We start from the raw sequence: 21,877 nt of genomic DNA on the forward strand, positions 1-21,877 counted from the left end.
CTGAAATAAACTCAACAATAAGATAATAAATATTGGTGATAGAGTCCTGGGGGCATCCCATCAATCAGGCCTGATCCCCCAGACAACATTACAGCTCCTCTGGTAGCAGCCCGCTCCAAGTTGCACTGAATCTGCCATTCCTGACCGAGAAGAATAGCTCCAACACTTGATAGGTGGTCCGATGCAGTCATTGAACGCTCTTGCCAGCCCCGCTTTACTAAAGCAGTTGCGCAGGCTGGAAAACCAGCAAAAGGTATTCTTGAGAAAAAGTAGGCATGCTCAGCAGTGTCTGACCTCTCCCTGCCCAGAAAAATTAACCTTTAAAATCCTAAAACTGAAGAAGCAGAGGCAGCTTTGCACATAGCTGACGACGTGTGTCTCCATGAGACAAAACAGGATGGAGGAGGGGTACTTTTAAACCAAGGACTGCGTGGTGCTTGTTGTCTGTGGAGGCTGGACTGCCGCAAAATGAGATTAATTCAAGCAAGGGAGGAATGAGGAGGTAACCACGGTGCAACATTGGAAACATATTCCCTTTACAATGCTAGTAAACGGCACAGTAGACATGTGGTCTGAAACCAACATTCAACTTGCCTTAAACCACTGCATGGAGGCAGCTGCAATTTAATTGCCAATCTAATATTGGCGGAAGTGAAAAGTTGCAAAATGCATACTGCTTTTAGCTAAAGCTTACATAACATGCAAATACTTGGCAGCATTTTCATGGCTTTACCACAACAACCCTCACACAAACTGCGTTAAAAAACAAAGATTTGCACTAATGTTCACAATCACCAGATCAACAGAAATGTAAATATGCAACTTTTTCTATTTTCCTTAACTGATATAACAAACATTTACACCGATAAATAATAATGTTTCAAACTCTGCTGCCAACTTTGGTTTCCATTTACAGAAAGGGCTGGTGTATATTCACCTACTCGTAAAGGAAAATTTGAAATTTGCACATCTGTGAAATTTGCCAATAGGTGTTCCAATGTGTTATTCTGATGCGAACTATGTAATAATAAGTCACATCACAAATTGTCCACTAGCATTGAATTGTAAAATGACCTGCCTAATGAATATTAATTAGGCAGGTAGCAATGTGTGGCCCATTGTAATTGGCTGTGAATGTAGGAATGGAAATCTGCAAGGAACAGCAGACCACCGTTCCTGCATTTGCATTCCCAAATAGGAAATATCTTTTAAAGAAGGCCCTTGTCAGTTAAAAGGAAACAATTATAAATGTGTGGGAAGTGGTATAGTGTTTAACACATCCAACGAGGTAATACCTCTTAACCTGAATAAACATGTATTCTTCTTGTTTGGTAAAACAAAATCAAATTGAAATAGATCGTATAGCAAAAAAACATAATATACAGTTTGTCACAATGGTTGATACTCTACCGCTCCCCACACGTTTATAATTGCATTATTCTTTTTTGAGACCAGAGGAGCAACTGGTCTAGTGGGTAGAGTGCGCATGGCCAGGTTCTCTGTGATCCCCAAATTTGACAAGTCACTAAAAGGGCAGATGCTGATCTCTAAGAATGAATCCCATTGGGGAAGGCATCAGGGTGAACAGGGAGTGATTGCCTGGACCATTTGTCTCTCCCCCACGGACACGATTTCTAACCGGACTGTTTCCTTTTTGCAAATCAGTTACCACTCCAACTCAAGGTTTAGTAACTGAGTAATAGTTTGCAAGAGCAATTGGGGGTCAAAAACTATTGATACGTACTTTTTAAAATCACAAATTAAAGAGGAATGTTTCTTTCCTACCCCGTCCTATTTGATATTGTCAAAAAGGCCACAAAAGTCCTTATACGAGTCAGAAAAACGTTTGTGACTACAAAAGTGCTTTTGTACATTGTAAAATGTCATTTTGCAGTTGCTAAAAGTGGGATTTGAGAATTGTGAGGTTTGCAATCATGAACAGGCATAAGATCTAAAGGGCCACACACAACTGTTACTTTCTCCAGGTTTCAGTATGAGGTAAACTGAAAGATGGGTTTTCGTCCTTATTGTTTGCTGCAAGTTAAGAAATGTTCAGATTAGGCAGTGCATATGAGGTTTTCAGTTTTTGGATCTTTCACTTGGAGCAATCTGGTTTTATAAAATGGGGTCTTCTATATTGTAATAATATGGTGTACAGGGCCTTTGACAGTCCTAGGCATTTACAGAGGCAAAAAGGAGGCCCGTCCAAGCTGATTGCCGGGTATTGGGACAGACACATTGCTACCCAAGTTTGAGTAATACCCCTGATTTAATTTGATTGGTCGTGTGGAGGAACCACTGAAGGTATGAATGAAGGGGGACTTTTACCGCACAACTTAGCCCAAGGGCATCAAGGCGATAGGAAGGTCAAAAAACGAGATGCAATCGACTGAAGGAGATTATTGCCGACAGGCTTCCGAGAAAAGCCAGGTTTTTAAAGCCTTGCGGAAGAGAGCAAGTGATGGTTGCCCCAGGAGTTCGGGGGGAAGAGAGTTCCATAGCCTGGGTGCAACCGAGGAAAACGTTCTGCCTCCCCATTTCACTCTCACGAACCTTGTCACTTCAAGAAGATTTTTGTTGGAAGAGCGAAGAGATCGACTAGGTACGTAAGGTTGAACCAAATACCTGATCCCCTCAGGGCCTATACAATGGAAGGCCCCATGGGCAAGACAGAGAATCTTAAACTTAATCCTGGACTGAATAGGGAGCCAATGTAGATTTCTCCTAGCTGTCGAGGCCGAGGCAAGTCTGGGGAGGTTGAGAACCATCTTCGCCGCCGCATTCTGGACCATTTGCAAACGGTGGATAAGACTCTTGGTAAGGCCCACATAAAGGGCATTGCAATAGTCCAGCCTTGAGGAGACTAATGCCACGGTAGCCTGTTTCCGGGCATCAGGGGACAGAAAATGGGCCATCCTTCTAAGGATCCTAATGATGCCACAGCAGGTCGAAACAGTCCTGCTGACCTGACGGTCAAAGGAAAGAGAAGAGTCCATCAACACCCCTAAGTTCTTAGCGAACTGACGGGGAGGCGGCCAGTCCCCAAGTGATGGCGGCCACCAGTCATTTGACCAGATTTTCTGGCAGCCTCCAAAGATCAGCACCTCCTTTTTCTCCCCGTTTAATTTCAGGAAATTCTGTATCATTCATTGAGACACAGCCTCCATGCAATTCCTGAAATTCCGGGCAGAATCTTTCACGGGCTGTGTGAGAAAGACCATAATTTGGGTGTCGTCAGCATAGGACAGCACCTCCAGCCCAATAGATCTAACCACCCTGGCAAGAGGGGCCACATGCCAGGGTGGGGCCACATGCCATGAAGGTAAAACTGAACGCACTTAGGGATCTGGGGGAGGAATCAAATGTGAGGTAGTAATACCTTAACATACTGGAACGGTTTAGCAATAAATGAGTGAATGATCAAAATAGTCCTAGTGCGATCTATTATGCATAATGAACAACAGAATGTTTTCATTAACTATTGTGGGGTGCTGATGTATTAGCAGGGGATACCATGTCGTGTATACTAAAGTGATGACCCTTATTCTTATTTTGTAGGAATAAATATATATATATATTTTTTTTTTAAATGTTTGTAAAAGAGATCACTACTAAAAACAAACAATTGCCCTTCACTTTCCCACTGTGAACTAAGAAACCTTTAACCTTTAACATGCACCCTACAGTTTACCTTTGTCATTTCTTTATGAGCTCTCTCAATGACTTAAGTCGGGATGGACCTTATCTACTAAGTGTTCCATTCTCAAACCCCAATTGCCTTCAGAGTAGCCCATGTAGATGTTAATCAGGGGACCCTATAACAACCATTGCAAAAGATCATGAATTCACTCACTGTCTCCTTCCCAACCAGACTAAATCCTCTCTTTCTATTGCATAATTCTAATTTGTTCAAATGATACACTTTTCACAAAACAACAGACCCCCTTACTACATCTAATCCAGAAAATAGTTTAACAAGATGTTGAAATAGGCTGTCCTACTATGAACTACCAAGATATAGTTAGCCAGAAGTGAAATTGTTTATAACCGAATATGAAAGCAAGAGTTTACCTGAAAACAGAAAGAACACTTCATTTTGTAGACCAGCTCTTTGCATTTTAATGTGATGACATTCAGCTTTAAGCAGGATAATTTCACATGTTAATTCTGCAATTAACTTTTTCAGCAGTTCAAGTAACTTCTTCTCAAAAGACATATTGTAGGCACTTTGGCAGGGGGCTGCATGATACCGCACTGAAAACTCATAATAAAAGTTGGGCTCTGTATAAGCTGCAGGCAAGAGAAAAAGATATTCAATTTTACAGGTTCATTTCAGGCAAGAAATATAACAGTCTCAATTAGTCAAGAAATATAAGGCAGACGTTATGTTTTTTAGGAATGAAATTGTAGGGTTTCGAAAAATAAATGTCGATTTTGAGATGTAGTTAGGGAAGAATATATATTGAAAGAAAAAATAAACCTTCCCTGCTTGCACCCCTGGATGTTTTTCTTTGTGGTCTTTACAAAACGTTCCATTAAGTACTAGCAGGATACTTGATTTACCAAGGATGAGGAGAGGACATTTTCAATGCAAGTGAGTTTACAGGGTAAGAGCAAAATAGTCACTACGAGAAAGGAACTTTCACTTTCCTAAAGCTCTGCAGTTCCTGCGGGGAAATATTACTGATTGGAGGTTGTAGGACTGTAACAAACCAAAAAAATACACAAAAAGTACCTTTAAAACAACTAGAGGTAAAAGAGTGGAGAAAAAAGTAGTGCCAACAGGTAGGTAAAAAACACAATTGAAGAGGTAATAATGTTGAAATGTTAGCACTATAATTACGAATTGTACAAATGCCTATGTTAACCATTAGCGTAACATCTTACTGTTACCTCAACATTATCCCTAACCGTAACTTTTTCAAGTCACACAATGCTATCTATGCTGTTTTACAGGGTGGTCTTAGTCTATACCTTTAATCATGCTAACCGTAACCTAAAGTCTCAAAATAATCCCTTCCACTACTCCAATTTGACCAATGACACTTACTCCAACTCAAAGTACAACATTTTCCCTTACGCCATCCATTACCCCAACCTTATCCCAACTTCCAGAGTTTTTTTTTTTTTTTTGGTAAATAAAAATCGCATTGCTATCAAAACAAACAACCCACCATGGGCTCAATACAGTAAGAATAGTCTTGTCCATACACTCCCTACAATAATCATGGACAGGCTGCAAGTAAGAAACAATAGAAAGTTGAAGCAATGAACAGTGTATTGTACTACTGAGCCCTTCATTCTTCTTATAGAACCTCCCTCCAACCTAACTCACTCAAGCCCCTGCCCTTTTATATTTATTATTTGTTTTCCTTTCTTTCAGACTGAATTATCACATATACACAGTGTTAGTTTAGCTCTACCCCACAAGCTAATGCTCACAGAGTATGCACTGCTCAGGGAACGAGTAGTCTTAAACATGGTCCCTATCTGGGTCATCTTCAGGGGGTGGGGACCAGTCTGGCTTGGGTTCCTTAAGGCAGTATACTAGAGGATCCTAAGCCCGGGCTCTATCAATTGATCCGCACCCTTTCCTCATCTACCTCAGTAATTTGGCACCTTCCAATCCTGCCCATTTAACAAGGCTGTCTTTCCATTTGGACAGTCTAGGGTCTCTGGTGGCCTTTCAGTGCATGATTAGTTCCGTTTCTTGAGGATAAGTGCCAGGTCAACAAACCTAGTAGTAGTTTTAAATGTATTTGGGCACGGGAACCCCGAGCAAGCAGGCCACAGGGGTACAGGGATTGCCCATTGGTTAACTTTGTTGATGCAGTGGACCACCTCTTCCCAAAATTCAATCAGAGGGATGCAGTCCCGTACCATATGAACCAATTCAGCCCCATGTTCACCACACCTAAGCCAGGTCACCTTAGCCATTCGGTAAAACGTTTTGATTTTACCAGGAGTGAGAAAGGCCCTCTGTAAGAAGTAGAAATTGATTCATTTGAATCTGACACTTCTAGATATTGTATAGGTGTTCGCAAGAACTAAGGCCTATTAGGCACCTATAATTGGGAGTGTTAAGTCCCCTTCCTATTTCTCTCACAGCTCTATTAATGGTGTAATAATTTCAGCCCTCAAAGCCTGATACAAGCACATAACTGTCTTGGTGCGACCAGTCGTAATGCAAACCATCCAGAGTAGGGGGTTCAGCAGCTCCTGTCGCTTTTACTACCCGGTGTAATAATAATTGGCCCCGGGCAGCTCCAAATCTGCGGATAGGTCTTCAAAGAGGAGAAGTACTTCGTCTCTGAACAGGTCACTCCATAGTGTGCCTTTAAAATTCCGGCGAGTGTGGCACGCAGGTATGAGTATGCTAGAGGCAATGCTGCCAGCATCGCCGGACAACCAGTAATTCCTTGATGCCCTCTCAGTGAGATTGGCTAGGATTTAAGAGGACCTGAGCCTGGTACAGAGCAAGCAGCCTCCTCTCTAGGGCTCATCCTATCATGGATCCACAGGTTGAACCACTGTATCTGCGCTGCTAAGCAGTAGGCCTCCAGGTCTGGGGTGCCAGGCCTCCTTCCGTCTCTGGGCACTGTAACTTGGACATCGCTACTCTAAGCCTGCCTGTCCCCCAATCCAGGTCCATCATCAGTGATTCAAGTTTTCGAAATATTCGACGGGGAACAAGGGGGGCATTGCCGAGAAGAAGCAAGCATGCCACCATTTTGAACACAGCCACTGACAGCAGCACAGTTTCCCAAAATGACACGCTATTATGGTGAGCCCTGATGGCAGCACCTATATTTCTGTCTACGAGGTCTCACAGATCATGAAAGATCTTGACACTTAGGGCTGATATAGATCTCGGCAGACGGGTTACTCTCACAACGGTGACGAATATCACGTCCTCCAAAATATAAATCCCATAGAATATAATGGGATCCACATTTCGGTGGACAGGATATCCGTCACTGTTGTGAAGCAGTAACCCGTCCACCGAGATCTAATTCAGGCCCTTAGATTATTCAGGCAGTTACTTTCCTTTGAAAGTACGCACAGGTCTCGGGGTTGGGGCACGTCACCACTGAGTGGGAACAGATGGGATTTCTGTCAGTTAATTCACAGGCCTGGTACCCTTATGAAGTGCTCCAGTAGCTCTAACGCTCTTGGTAGATCCTCGCCCACCTCCCTTAGAAACAGGAGCATATCGTTCGCATACAAGGCAGTATAGTATGACATACCCTGTAGTTCCAATCCTCAATAATAATAACCTTGAATTTGTAAAGCGCACAGCTACCTCTGAAGTGGTTTCCGGCACTGGGGGCCCTCGGGAAGATTAAGCGAGCTATTGCCTAGAGTCACATGGTGCCGGGCTGACCTGCCGCCGGCACCGGGGATCAAACCGCGAACCCCGTGGTCCAGAGTCAGGCACCCTGGCCGCTGCGCCACACCTCTTCCACTCTATAGGATGCTCAGAATGTGCACTGTAGGCTAGAGGTTCCATTACAATAGCAAACAGCAATAGATAAAAAGGGCACCCCTGACTCGTCCCCCGCCTCACTTTATAGGAGTCCGATATCAATCTACTGGTACATAAACAAGCCAAAGGTCCTGAGTAGAGAAGCCTGGTCCACTGAACAAAACCAGATCCCATGCCCATCTTCAAAATCACTGGATAGAGGAAATCCCACCTTAAACTGTTGAAGGCTTTCTCGATGTCTATCGCCACAACCGCTGCTCCGCGCTTGTCTAAGAAGTTGGCCCTCAGAAGGGTGAGTAGTCTATGGATGTTAATTGCAGTATTATGTCCCAATATAAATCCTGCTTGGTCAACATGGATCAATTTGGGCATGTGGGGTAGAAGGCGACTACCTAAAATCCGACAAAGTATTTTATAGTCCATATTAAGCATGAACAGGGGGAGGTAGGCCCTAACGTCATGGGGAGGGAAGGCTGCCCGGCTCAAAAAGAGGGATTACCAAGGCTTCACAGGAGAATTGCGGTAAATAGCCTACCACTAAGACCACAGCATAGAGGGGGGACTAGTTTTGGCACTTATTCCTCCACTTATGCAGGGTAAAACACAATCAGCAGGCCATCTGCTCTCAGGACTTTGACTCGTGCCATGGCTCTGACTGCAGCCCATATTCATTGAAGTGTGATAGAACTGCCGAGCTCATCAACTTGTGTGAAAGTCACCAGGGCCACTGGTCCAGGAACTCGGCAAGGATCAGAGGGGGCAGGACAGGTGGGGGCTTGTCAAGAACATATAGAACTCCTCAAACCTAACATTAACACTGTCCTGGGTATAGACGCACTCACCAGTGTCTGATTCCACTTCTAGTATTAAAGAGCCCCTTGACATGGGGTTAGTGAGCCTTATCGCGCTCTGTGTTTGCGCAGACCATGTATTCTCAGTAATCGAAGCAGCAATGCTTATCATATTGGTTGTTTTAACCCTGGGTTTCCAGGTCTGGCCATCTCAAGGTCATGTATCGCTCACTCCTGGACTTTAACATTCCGAACTTGTGTGCACCGCACCCCTCCCACTTCAGCTAAACAGCATCCCCTAATGACTTCCTTAAACACATTCCACTCAATCAGGAGTGAGGCAGTAGTGGGAGCATTGTCTACAAAGTAATCCCGTAGGGCTTCACCAATAGTGTGTTGGAACACAGGGTCTGCCAATGCCTTGACACTAAGTCTTCAGGCAGGTATGTGGGGACGCTCTCTATCCAAGTCCAGGGACAGTAACATTAGGCTGTGATCCGGGACCATTCAACAGAGATATTCTACATTGCGTACAACCCCAGGGGAGTACAGGAAACTATCAAGTTGGATGTGGAGTTTGTGCATACCACAGCAGGAGAAATCCTTTTCCATAGGTTGTAGTCGCCCCCAAGAATCCACTAAACCCCATCCCTGTTGGCAATCTAGAAACATACAGGCTAAACAATGAACCAGGGAATCAGCCAGTGGCAGATGTGACCGATCAGTGCATTTGTTTTTTGGAAGGGCACCCCTGGTCGCATCCACAGCACAACCCCCTTGTAAAAAGCCAAATAAGCCTTGGCATTTACCCGATCCCGCGATCTTTTGTGTAGTGCCTCCCTCTCAGTGAGCGTGAAATGGGTTTCCTGCAGGAGGGCAATATGTGTTCCCCTTCTCTTGAGGTAGGCATGTTGTTATGGACCCAAACATTCCAGCTAACAAAATTATTTGTCATGGAGGCGCCATACTGAGAAATTGCAGGGACGCTCTGGTTCCCTAAGTAAGGGATCTCATCCCTTGGTCACGAAAGGGGCCCAGAGCCACAGTGGTGGTATCCAGGGGATAAAGGTGAGGCATCCCAACATAAAAACTACAACAGATAACCCAACTCCCCATGATCCAGATTAAGAAGAGAATGACCCCTCATCCAAACCAGTGAAAGAACATCTAACATGCATGCATTCAACACATAACTTCAGTTCAGGGGGGAAGAGGGGTGCGCCAGCCAGGATGCCTCTCAGCTTCACATCACAATATCTGATAAAACCCTCAGGATATTGGAATTCGCATTCAACCAAGTAGCCAGGCAATAATAATGCCTAGAGTCACATGGTGCCGGGCTGACCTGCCGCCGGCACCGGGGATCAAACCGCGAACCCCGTGGTCCAGAGTCAGGCACCCTGGCCGCTGCGCCACACCTCTTCCACTCTATAGGATGCTCAGAATGTGCACTGTAGGCTAGAGGTTCCATTACAATAGCAAACAGCAATAGATAAAAAGGGCACCCCTGACTCGTCCCCCGCCTCACTTTATAGGAGTCCGATATCAATCTACTGGTACATAAACAAGCCAAAGGTCCTGAGTAGAGAAGCCTGGTCCACTGAACAAAACCAGATCCCATGCCCATCTTCAAAATCACTGGATAGAGGAAATCCCACCTTAAACTGTTGAAGGCTTTCTCGATGTCTATCGCCACAACCGCTGCTCCGCGCTTGTCTAAGAAGTTGGCCCTCAGAAGGGTGAGTAGTCTATGGATGTTAATTGCAGTATTATGTCCCAATATAAATCCTGCTTGGTCAACATGGATCAATTTGGGCATGTGGGGTAGAAGGCGACTACCTAAAATCCGACAAAGTATTTTATAGTCCATATTAAGCATGAACAGGGGGAGGTAGGCCCTAACGTCATGGGGAGGGAAGGCTGCCCGGCTCAAAAAGAGGGATTACCAAGGCTTCACAGGAGAATTGCGGTAAATAGCCTACCACTAAGACCACAGCATAGAGGGGGGACTAGTTTTGGCACTTATTCCTCCACTTATGCAGGGTAAAACACAATCAGCAGGCCATCTGCTCTCAGGACTTTGACTCGTGCCATGGCTCTGACTGCAGCCCATATTCATTGAAGTGTGATAGAACTGCCGAGCTCATCAACTTGTGTGAAAGTCACCAGGGCCACTGGTCCAGGAACTCGGCAAGGATCAGAGGGGGCAGGACAGGTGGGGGCTTGTCAAGAACATATAGAACTCCTCAAACCTAACATTAACACTGTCCTGGGTATAGACGCACTCACCAGTGTCTGATTCCACTTCTAGTATTAAAGAGCCCCTTGACATGGGGTTAGTGAGCCTTATCGCGCTCTGTGTTTGCGCAGACCATGTATTCTCAGTAATCGAAGCAGCAATGCTTATCATATTGGTTGTTTTAACCCTGGGTTTCCAGGTCTGGCCATCTCAAGGTCATGTATCGCTCACTCCTGGACTTTAACATTCCGAACTTGTGTGCACCGCACCCCTCCCACTTCAGCTAAACAGCATCCCCTAATGACTTCCTTAAACACATTCCACTCAATCAGGAGTGAGGCAGTAGTGGGAGCATTGTCTACAAAGTAATCCCGTAGGGCTTCACCAATAGTGTGTTGGAACACAGGGTCTGCCAATGCCTTGACACTAAGTCTTCAGGCAGGTATGTGGGGACGCTCTCTATCCAAGTCCAGGGACAGTAACATTAGGCTGTGATCCGGGACCATTCAACAGAGATATTCTACATTGCGTACAACCCCAGGGGAGTACAGGAAACTATCAAGTTGGATGTGGAGTTTGTGCATACCACAGCAGGAGAAATCCTTTTCCATAGGTTGTAGTCGCCCCCAAGAATCCACTAAACCCCATCCCTGTTGGCAATCTAGAAACATACAGGCTAAACAATGAACCAGGGAATCAGCCAGTGGCAGATGTGACCGATCAGTGCATTTGTTTTTTGGAAGGGCACCCCTGGTCGCATCCACAGCACAACCCCCTTGTAAAAAGCCAAATAAGCCTTGGCATTTACCCGATCCCGCGATCTTTTGTGTAGTGCCTCCCTCTCAGTGAGCGTGAAATGGGTTTCCTGCAGGAGGGCAATATGTGTTCCCCTTCTCTTGAGGTAGGCATGTTGTTATGGACCCAAACATTCCAGCTAACAAAATTATTTGTCATGGAGGCGCCATACTGAGAAATTGCAGGGACGCTCTGGTTCCCTAAGTAAGGGATCTCATCCCTTGGTCACGAAAGGGGCCCAGAGCCACAGTGGTGGTATCCAGGGGATAAAGGTGAGGCATCCCAACATAAAAACTACAACAGATAACCCAACTCCCCATGATCCAGATTAAGAAGAGAATGACCCCTCATCCAAACCAGTGAAAGAACATCTAACATGCATGCATTCAACACATAACTTCAGTTCAGGGGGGAAGAGGGGTGCGCCAGCCAGGATGCCTCTCAGCTTCACATCACAATATCTGATAAAACCCTCAGGATATTGGAATTCGCATTCAACCAAGTAGCCAGGCAATAATAATGCCTAGAGTCACATGGTGCCGGGCTGACCTGCCGCCGGCACCGGGGATCAAACCGCGAACCCCGTGGTCCAGAGTCAGGCACCCTGGCCGCTGCGCCACACCTCTTCCACTCTATAGGATGCTCAGAATGTGCACTGTAGGCTAGAGGTTCCATTACAATAGCAAACAGCAATAGATAAAAAGGGCACCCCTGACTCGTCCCCCGCCTCACTTTATAGGAGTCCGATATCAATCTACTGGTACATAAACAAGCCAAAGGTCCTGAGTAGAGAAGCCTGGTCCACTGAACAAAACCAGATCCCATGCCCATCTTCAAAATCACTGGATAGAGGAAATCCCACCTTAAACTGTTGAAGGCTTTCTCGATGTCTATCGCCACAACCGCTGCTCCGCGCTTGTCTAAGAAGTTGGCCCTCAGAAGGGTGAGTAGTCTATGGATGTTAATTGCAGTATTATGTCCCAATATAAATCCTGCTTGGTCAACATGGATCAATTTGGGCATGTGGGGTAGAAGGCGACTACCTAAAATCCGACAAAGTATTTTATAGTCCATATTAAGCATGAACAGGGGGAGGTAGGCCCTAACGTCATGGGGAGGGAAGGCTGCCCGGCTCAAAAAGAGGGATTACCAAGGCTTCACAGGAGAATTGCGGTAAATAGCCTACCACTAAGACCACAGCATAGAGGGGGGACTAGTTTTGGCACTTATTCCTCCACTTATGCAGGGTAAAACACAATCAGCAGGCCATCTGCTCTCAGGACTTTGACTCGTGCCATGGCTCTGACTGCAGCCCATATTCATTGAAGTGTGATAGAACTGCCGAGCTCATCAACTTGTGTGAAAGTCACCAGGGCCACTGGTCCAGGAACTCGGCAAGGATCAGAGGGGGCAGGACAGGTGGGGGCTTGTCAAGAACATATAGAACTCCTCAAACCTAACATTAACACTGTCCTGGGTATAGACGCACTCACCAGTGTCTGATTCCACTTCTAGTATTAAAGAGCCCCTTGACATGGGGTTAGTGAGCCTTATCGCGCTCTGTGTTTGCGCAGACCATGTATTCTCAGTAATCGAAGCAGCAATGCTTATCATATTGGTTGTTTTAACCCTGGGTTTCCAGGTCTGGCCATCTCAAGGTCATGTATCGCTCACTCCTGGACTTTAACATTCCGAACTTGTGTGCACCGCACCCCTCCCACTTCAGCTAAACAGCATCCCCTAATGACTTCCTTAAACACATTCCACTCAATCAGGAGTGAGGCAGTAGTGGGAGCATTGTCTACAAAGTAATCCCGTAGGGCTTCACCAATAGTGTGTTGGAACACAGGGTCTGCCAATGCCTTGACACTAAGTCTTCAGGCAGGTATGTGGGGACGCTCTCTATCCAAGTCCAGGGACAGTAACATTAGGCTGTGATCCGGGACCATTCAACAGAGATATTCTACATTGCGTACAACCCCAGGGGAGTACAGGAAACTATCAAGTTGGATGTGGAGTTTGTGCATACCACAGCAGGAGAAATCCTTTTCCATAGGTTGTAGTCGCCCCCAAGAATCCACTAAACCCCATCCCTGTTGGCAATCTAGAAACATACAGGCTAAACAATGAACCAGGGAATCAGCCAGTGGCAGATGTGACCGATCAGTGCATTTGTTTTTTGGAAGGGCACCCCTGGTCGCATCCACAGCACAACCCCCTTGTAAAAAGCCAAATAAGCCTTGGCATTCACCCGATCCCGCGATCTTTTGTGTAGTGCCTCCCTCTCAGTGAGCGTGAAATGGGTTTCCTGCAGGAGGGCAATATGTGTTCCCCTTCTCTTGAGGTAGGCATGTTGTTATGGACCCAAACATTCCAGCTAACAAAATTATTTGTCATGGAGGCGCCATACTGAGAAATTGCAGGGACGCTCTGGTTCCCTAAGTAAGGGATCTCATCCCTTGGTCACGAAAGGGGCCCAGAGCCACAGTGGTGGTATCCAGGGGATAAAGGTGAGGCATCCCAACATAAAAACTACAACAGATAACCCAACTCCCCATGATCCAGATTAAGAAGAGAATGACCCCTCATCCAAACCAGTGAAAGAACATCTAACATGCATGCATTCAACACATAACTTCAGTTCAGGGGGGAAGAGGGGTGCGCCAGCCAGGATGCCTCTCAGCTTCACATCACAATATCTGATAAAACCCTCAGGATATTGGAATTCGCATTCAACCAAGTAGCCAGGCAATAATAGAGGTATGACTGTCACACACTTATGCGTGCCTCAGACTGAGCACTGAAATACACTGCCAACACTGTCACATTCAAATAATCTCATAGGAAGAGCTGGTAGTAATTTGACATAACAAGTCCTTCAAGTTATGCGTGGAGATGGAAGCTTGGTCAGAGTCAGTGTCTCTAATCTCTTCATATCTAGCCACAAAAGGGGGGCTAGAGCCTGTTCCATTTATAGCTGCCACCATCTCAAATTGATCCTTTATGCTCATGCAATGCCTGGTACTGAGACGGGATCACACCAGTCCCACCTTTTCCACCCCTTTTGGGATACCTACGGGCAGTTTGCTGATTTCCCACAGTCATATCCTCATTTGACCGGGGGAGGAGATAAATCCAGTCGGGGGGGAAGTGAAGAAGTGCATATAATTCCCATCCTTTTTTCGCAATCTTGGAGGGTATAAAATGGCATAAATGATCCTTAACTGGTAAATGCATTTCTTAGCGTCCACAAAAGAGGGACTCTGGACTTCTTTTGTGAAGTCCGGGAAGATCATAACTCTATAGTTCTTGATATCAAATCAGGTTCCCCACTAAATCCCTGTCCCCCCAATATCTTACAACTAGAAGCCAAGAGTATTGTCCACCGCCTTCTCAAAGATAGATCTCAGATGACAACGGTGGAACAGTACTGATCGGACTCCATAATTCTGCCCTGTGGGGTGGCTGCATGCCTCTTCCCTGAGCCCTACCTTTTCTAAATTGTAGATCTCACCACCACCACAACTCATTAGATCTTTCTGGGCTCCACACATTGTCCAATGCTGATGACACCAAAATCATTGTGTCTATCTCAAAGGATCTCAATGCAACTGCCTCTCATTTTAATATTTGTATGTAGGCAGTTGCCACTTGGATGCAGAGAAATTACCTACGTTTGAATTGGGACAGGATGGAGTTCCTCATTTTTGGTGGGCAACCCACCTTATCGTCCAATTTGTGGTGGCCACACAGGTTAGGGACCTTACCCACCCGAACGGCCTTGTAGTACTTATTGACACAACATTATCCTTTCAGGTAAACAGGACAGTTTCGACATGTTCTTGGATAATTAAATCACTGAGAAAAGTAATTCCCTTTTTTCATATTCAGGCATGAAAACAGGTTACTTTGGCACTTATTATGTCCAGACTGGATTATTTTAACGCTCTTTATCTGGACAGTAACAAGAAAGTCCTCGCAGAGCTGCAGCTAGTCAATAATGCAGCTGCCAGACTGATTCTTGATATCCCTAAATTTCAGTCTATCTCTGAAGGAATCAGTAAACTCCATTGGCTTCCTGTTACCATGGAAATGACCATTACAGCTGTCTGCTTGGTCCACAATGCCCTCAACAACAGAGGCCCTCAACAACTCAGGTATCTATTTTACCACTATAACCCAGACAGCTTTGGTTTTCAGGTAAATATCTTCTAAAGACACCTAGGTACAATAGATCAAGATGGGGAGGCAGATCGTTCTCAGTGGCAGCATCCATGTTGTGGAACTCTCTTTCCCCATCATTTTCTAGCCTTCAATCTCACAACTTATTCGGTACGGCTTAAAAGACCTGGCTGTTCACTCATTAACAGCCACTAGTTCGCTTCTTCTACTTCTCTTCTTCTGGGGACTATCTTGCTATTAGCGCCTTGACACCTTTTGGCATTTGTTGCGCTTATAAATCTTTTCCCTTCATTCATTGTGGTTTTCAACCATTATGTCCCCTTTGATCAGGGCCTGGCCCAGAATGTGATCACAGTCTTTATAGAACACAAGTTTGGGAACTACTCATCTGGAGGGGGACGCACCGGGCAGTGGTGGTCATGCAGGGACGCTTTACACACATTCTAGGGCATAAAATAGAGTGAGTCATCTGGAGCCACTTATTAACGCAGCCATTGTTCCAAAAAGTTAGCCATATTCGCGATAGGGCCTTCTAGTCGCTCAGACAGTCCAATGATCCTAAGGTTGTTCTCCTCTTGTCCCTATTTTCAGTATCTTTGGCCCTAGTTTGTAGGGTTCCGACTCTACTCTCCAATGTGACATTGGTTAGCATGTGGCCACTATTTCAGGGGTTACTTCTTTCAAGGAGCTTTGAGTAGCAGTGACTCTTTCTGTTACTCTCTGGAGGGCGAGACGTAAGAGCCCCATGTCATTCACCATAGCTTCACCGCTGTTATCGTCCCAATCTTAAAAAAACCTGGCGCTGATCCATCGATCCCCGCCAACTATCGTCCTATCTCCCTCCTACCATTTCTGGCGAAGGTGCTCGAACGCCATGTCACCAGGTCTATGAGCACCATTGTGGAGGAGTATGGGATCCTTGCCCCCCGCCAAGCCGGTTTCCGCCCCACACACTCTACGGAGTCCGTAGTTCTCTCGGTCCTTGACAACCTCAGGGAGGGAATGGATACCAACCAGACCCAGGCCTTGGTTCTCCTCGATCTATCAGCCGCCTTTGACACGGTGGATCATACCATCTTACTTTCCCGTGTCAGGGCGGCGGGGATCGGAGGTTCCGCTTTGGTGTGGCTATCCTCCTTCCTGAGGGACCGCACCCAGGCAGTTCGCCTGGGTGAGTTTTCTGCGCACTTCCAGAAAGTTCAGTGCGGGGTCCCCCAAGGTTCCTCCCTCTCACCTCTCCTGTTTAACCTTTATATTGCCCCTCTCATTTTTTCACTACAACAAATGGACGTCAGCATATACAATTATGCTGACGACCTCCAACTTGTTTTCAACCTGTCTTCTTCCCCTACCTCCATTTCAAATTTCCAGTCTATTATGATTTTCATCCAGGACTGGATGAATTACAACCACCTGAAACTTAACCCGGATAAGACCGAGTTGGTATTAACAGGTGGTTGCTCCATTCCTTGGTCCTCACTCTTCTGGCCCCCTTCCCTAGGCTCCCCCCCGGTTCCCTCTACCTCAGTTAAAACCCTAGGTATCAAACTCAATTCTCAGCTCACCCTTCACTCCCAGGTCAGTTCCGTGGTATCCTCCTCCTTCCTGTCACTCCGCACCATCCGCAAGGTATCTCGCTTCTTTACCTTCGAGGCCTTGAAACTGATCATTTTGGCAATGGTCATCTCCCGCCTGGATTATGGCAACGCCCTATATGCAGGGATCCCTGCATATAGCTTACGGCGGTTGCAATTAATCCAAAACCAGGCGGCACGATTAGTGTTCAATCTCCCGAAGTTTCACCATGTAACTCCCCTTCTCAGATCTCTACATTGGCTCCCAGTCCGTGAACGCGTCCAGTTTAAACTTGCCTCCATTACCTTTCAAGCTAGACTGGGCGCGACTCCGGCCTTTATAACATCTGAAATTGTTCCCTGTGTCCCAACCAGAGAATTGCGCTCCTCCTCGCAATTCCTGCTATCAGCCCCTTGCTTTCGGAGAAAGAAATGGGGTGGATCAAAGTTCGCTACTCTTGCCCCACTTCTGTGGAACTCCCTCCCTCTCGAGCTCAGATCTACAACCTTGTACACCCAATTTCGGAAGAAACTTAAAGCCCATCTATTTGCCAAAGGTTTTAACTAAACCACCTGGTGTTCCCCCCTCCTCTTCTGTTCCCCTACTCCCACCTCGGAGATCTGTCTAATGCAGCGCCATGAAACCGCTGGTGAAAGTGCGCTATACAAATATTTTAAACTCAAACTCATAGCATCCATTTTCAATTCAAGCACTTTGCGATAAGCTGCGATGGCTGAAGTATAGTGTCCAATGTTGCCTCCTGGTGACCTACATGTGGAGCCTGCAGACAGGGCCATCTCATCCATGGTAGTAGAGCCAGATGTTTAAAAGGGGAAAGGGTAATTTGCCTCTTTCTTCTTAGAGTATTTCCCCATAGTAGCCTAACCACTCCAGGGCCAGGCAGGGGTGCTTCTGGTGTCGCAAGCAAGGTGCTCTGTCTCCTAGGTAGCCCCCAAAGGCCCTAATAACAGTAACAGGCATGAGCTACTACACAACAACATCAGAAAATACAATGATGGATTGACTGCTGAAAATTTTCAAACACTCACCCCCTGTCACAGATCTGGGTTTAATCCATCATTATTTTGCTCGCCACGCCACACCAGTTTGGACGCAGTCATAGGCAAATCAGTCTTGACCCTGCTTGCCATGGGAAAAGTTAAGTCCAAACTGTCAAGCCAGGTCCTCCCTGTACCAGAAACAAGCATTTGTGTATCCTTTGCTTTCTTGTCCTAATTGCGCCCTGTATGCTCAGACGTGGGTCCCAGGTTCAGTGTGCCACTGGATACAAGCTAACCTGGCTGAAGACGGGTGAAACCCTGAAATAGATCACAAGATGCTTTTTTCTGGTCTAGGAAGGACCAGGCTTGGCTAAAATGTTCCCAGGAGGAGCAGGGTCAAGATTGATTTGCGCATGGCTGATCTAATGGGGTGGCATGGTGAGCAAAAGAACAATGAATTTAACCCAGATCTCTTGACTGGGGATGATTTGTTTTGCATTCTGTCCATCATTTATGTGCTACTAGACACCACACAGTACCTCTAGATGAGAAAGCAGGGGCAGCACAATTATCAGTATTCTTAAGGGACTTTCCAGTAAGGCCACAAGCCCAGGAATACGCTGGTAGCAGTGGGGCAGTGCAAGCAGAGACCCTCATCTACTAAGTTTCCTCTCCGTGTCACTGTATACAGGAGTCAGTACCCCCACCAGAGGAGGCTGTACCACTCTTTGTGACGTCCATGGCTCACAGTAGTCCAGCAGGGTGAAGGGGAGAGGGAAGCAAACCCCCAACAAAAGGTCACTCAAGGGTGGAAATGATATGCGCTTGCTCAGTTTGTTTGCCACGCTGTCTGCGGCAGGGCTCGAGCGGCCAGTCTGAGCCAGGTAACATTATTAGTCCTAGTGTCAGGGCTCAAGGGGCACTGTGCCACAGGTCTCCAAGAGCTGTTCAGTTTAAGCTCCAGCAGTGGGAGCGAGAGCCCCAGGTAATGCTAGCCTCAAGCTCCATGCAACAAAGACACCAAGCGGGGGAGGGTGCCGCAGCCGGTCCAAGTAAGTTCAGGACCCTCAGGGGTGGGAGAGCACCTTCAGTATCCCCAGATCACCTATATCAAGTGCCGACACCAGGGGCAATCCCAGTGGGGTGCCGCAGGACCACCAGAATCAGCTGTCTCCAAAGGGCCGCTTGCAGACACCCTCAGTGGGTCACCAGCAACTCAACCCCAGACTCCCTTTTCCTCGTGCAGCTGCGAACCTGGCTTGCACTCACCGGTTTGTTCACACCAGGCAGTCAGGTCTGCACTCTTTAAGTCCTGGCAGGGGCTCCACACGCCCAGATTTCTGCCATGGATCCACCAGGCCAGACCAAGCATTGCAGCAATGCCTAAGGGGGCCTTCTCCGGTACAGGTCAGGCTGCACGATAGCCAGCAGTGCTGCAGTCAGTGGTGTACCTCCTTGGGGGCAGCGCACTTCAATTTACGCTCTTCATATATCAGCATCCTCAGCCCTCGAATGGGACCCAATCTCAGTTTGTGGCAAGTGGGGCTGCCTCCGAGTGCACACCCTTTCTCCCCCGTCAAAGCAGGCCAGCCATCTTAAGTACATGTCCGAACAGCCCCATCCTAATTTGCATGCAGGCATGAGCTCAACTGCCATGGGGCGGTACACCCCAATCTGTGTTCTGGGCCCTCCGACCCCCTCGGTCCTCGATTGGGAACCGTCCTTAGCTCGGGACAGTTAGGAAGGAGCACTCTGTCTCTCCCAGTCAGGGCTGCGCCGTCATTTTAGATAAACCGATGTGCGGTCCCCATCAAACTCTGTGCAGCCAAAAGTTGTGGAGCAATCTCCCCATGAAGTCAAGCAACAAGCTGATATTGAGCGGGTGAGGGGGAGTCACTGGAGATTCATTTCAAGTGGTCGAATTAGGTGGCTGGCAGGCAGGATGCATTCAGATGGTGGAGTTTGGCCAGGAGGCCTGCAGTTCACATCATGTTCCATGGGCTCATGCCACGCCCCGCCGAACTTCCAGAGTGAATGTAACCCTAATTTAATCCTTATCCCACTCCTAATTCGGACTATTGCCCCTCAATACTTTCCTAATTTTCGGATGCACCTTTTCTTACATCACCCTCCACAGAATACATCACTCTAACGCTAACCAGTAAACCAAACCTATACCAGGCCCCTAAGCTTCTCACTTACCCTTTGTCTTACTCAAACCCATGCATTTTTTACAATTTTTAAGCCCTTTTTTTGTGTTTCACTTTTCATTATTTCTACATCTCTATTTTTGTACTTTGTGTCTACTTTACGATTTTAATTCTGTTTTTAATGGAAAGTGAATATAGGCCAAGCAACACATCAAAAAACATGTAGAGTTGCACATGCAGTTTCTCAGATAAGAAGCAGCTTTCTGCAAATACAAGGATGCAGACTTTCCTTAAGCAAAGGAGGTAAACTTCTTCAAAGAGCACCTTGTATTTCATAATAATGGCTGATACAGCACAATACAAAGGCAAATGGTCAATATAAAATCTGTTAGAAGCATACAAGGTCTGAAGTACTCAAAGCCTAAGCATATAGCAATCTTACTGTGATTGATAAACCAAAGGCCCTTGAGGCCAAAAATGTACATGTATAAACACTGATTCGCAAACCAGAATGTGAAATTTGGAGAACAACTGGTTTTCTAAAGGGTGTTCAATATGACCTATATGCTAATAGTTTGCACTACATATTATCCATTCACAGGGATCATAAAACTATCTCCCTAGTGTTAATTAGGCAGGTCGCAATATACCATCCTCTGTGACTAGCTGCAAATTCAGGGATGGACGTCTGCAAGGGACAGCAAATCTCTGCCCCTGCATTTGAATTCCCAAACAGGAAAGATTTTTTTATAAAAGCAACCTTTATCTATAAAAAAATAATCCCATTTGGAAAGACAACAGGAAGCAAACAGAGGACCACTGGCTGCTACCCTCGAATTTGCCCAACATGTTCCCCAATTTGTGAGTATGTTAGCATCCCAATTTGGGTAAATGCTCAACGGTTTGCGACAGCAGCTGCAGTAGAAAAACATTGATATATACTTTTTCGATTTAGAAAGACTTTTAATACTCATAAAAGGGTTTAAGCACAATAAAAAAAGTCCTTATGTGTCACAAACACTATCATTTTGCGCACTGCAGGTTTTACAACAGCAAAGGGCTTTGTCTTGCTATGTCTGTGCATCACAGCTCTGAAAAAAGATCATAAATAGCATCTGTAGGACTCAATGTTTATTTTCATACTCAGACTATAATATTGTTACTATGTTATATTCAGTTGCCCCCTACAGTGCTTAGAAAATGTAGAAGAGCTATGTAAAAGCAAATTCTCATAGCAATAATACCAATAATGAAAATAATAATAATAGTAAGTTCAACAAGAGATTTTTTTTACTATTCTTTGTTAGGAAAACAGGTTTTAAAGAGCTCTTCTACATTCTCTAAGCACTGCAAATAGGACCTGTTGATTCTACCTAATTTAATAGTTCTCATTTTCTGATGACAATACAATGGAAGGTGGAATGTCCTGATGGTGCAGAATACAAGAAAAAAGCAATGGAAAAAGGAGGAAAAGATCTGCAATAACTTATCTAAATAGGAGACAATTAATTCACCTATTTCTATGCCATTTAGTGCACTTAGGAAAAATCCAATTTATACCACCCCATCACTCATACACAGGGACTAGATTACACATTTTTTATTGTTTTTTGTAATCACTAAACTCATATTTCTTTGTTCTTTTTTTCTTTGTAACA

The 21,877-nt window shown here is 45.8% G+C and overlaps 1 protein-coding gene across 1 annotated transcript in view; it reads right to left on the reverse strand.

Annotated features, from left to right (window-relative positions):
• Positions 1–21,877, reverse strand: part of ZPBP (zona pellucida binding protein) — a 787,854-nt gene that overhangs the window by 448,401 nt on the left and 317,576 nt on the right. Inside the window, exon 5 of the mRNA XM_078685833.1 lies at positions 4,072–4,290. Within this exon, the coding sequence (XP_078541959.1) occupies positions 4,072–4,290 (219 nt within the window). The remainder of the gene's footprint in view (positions 1–4,071; positions 4,291–21,877) is intronic.

The sequence above is a fragment of the Lissotriton helveticus genome, chromosome 4_1 (genome assembly GCF_964261635.1).
Source record: "Lissotriton helveticus chromosome 4_1, aLisHel1.1, whole genome shotgun sequence".
Lineage (NCBI taxonomy): Eukaryota > Metazoa > Chordata > Amphibia > Caudata > Salamandridae > Lissotriton > Lissotriton helveticus.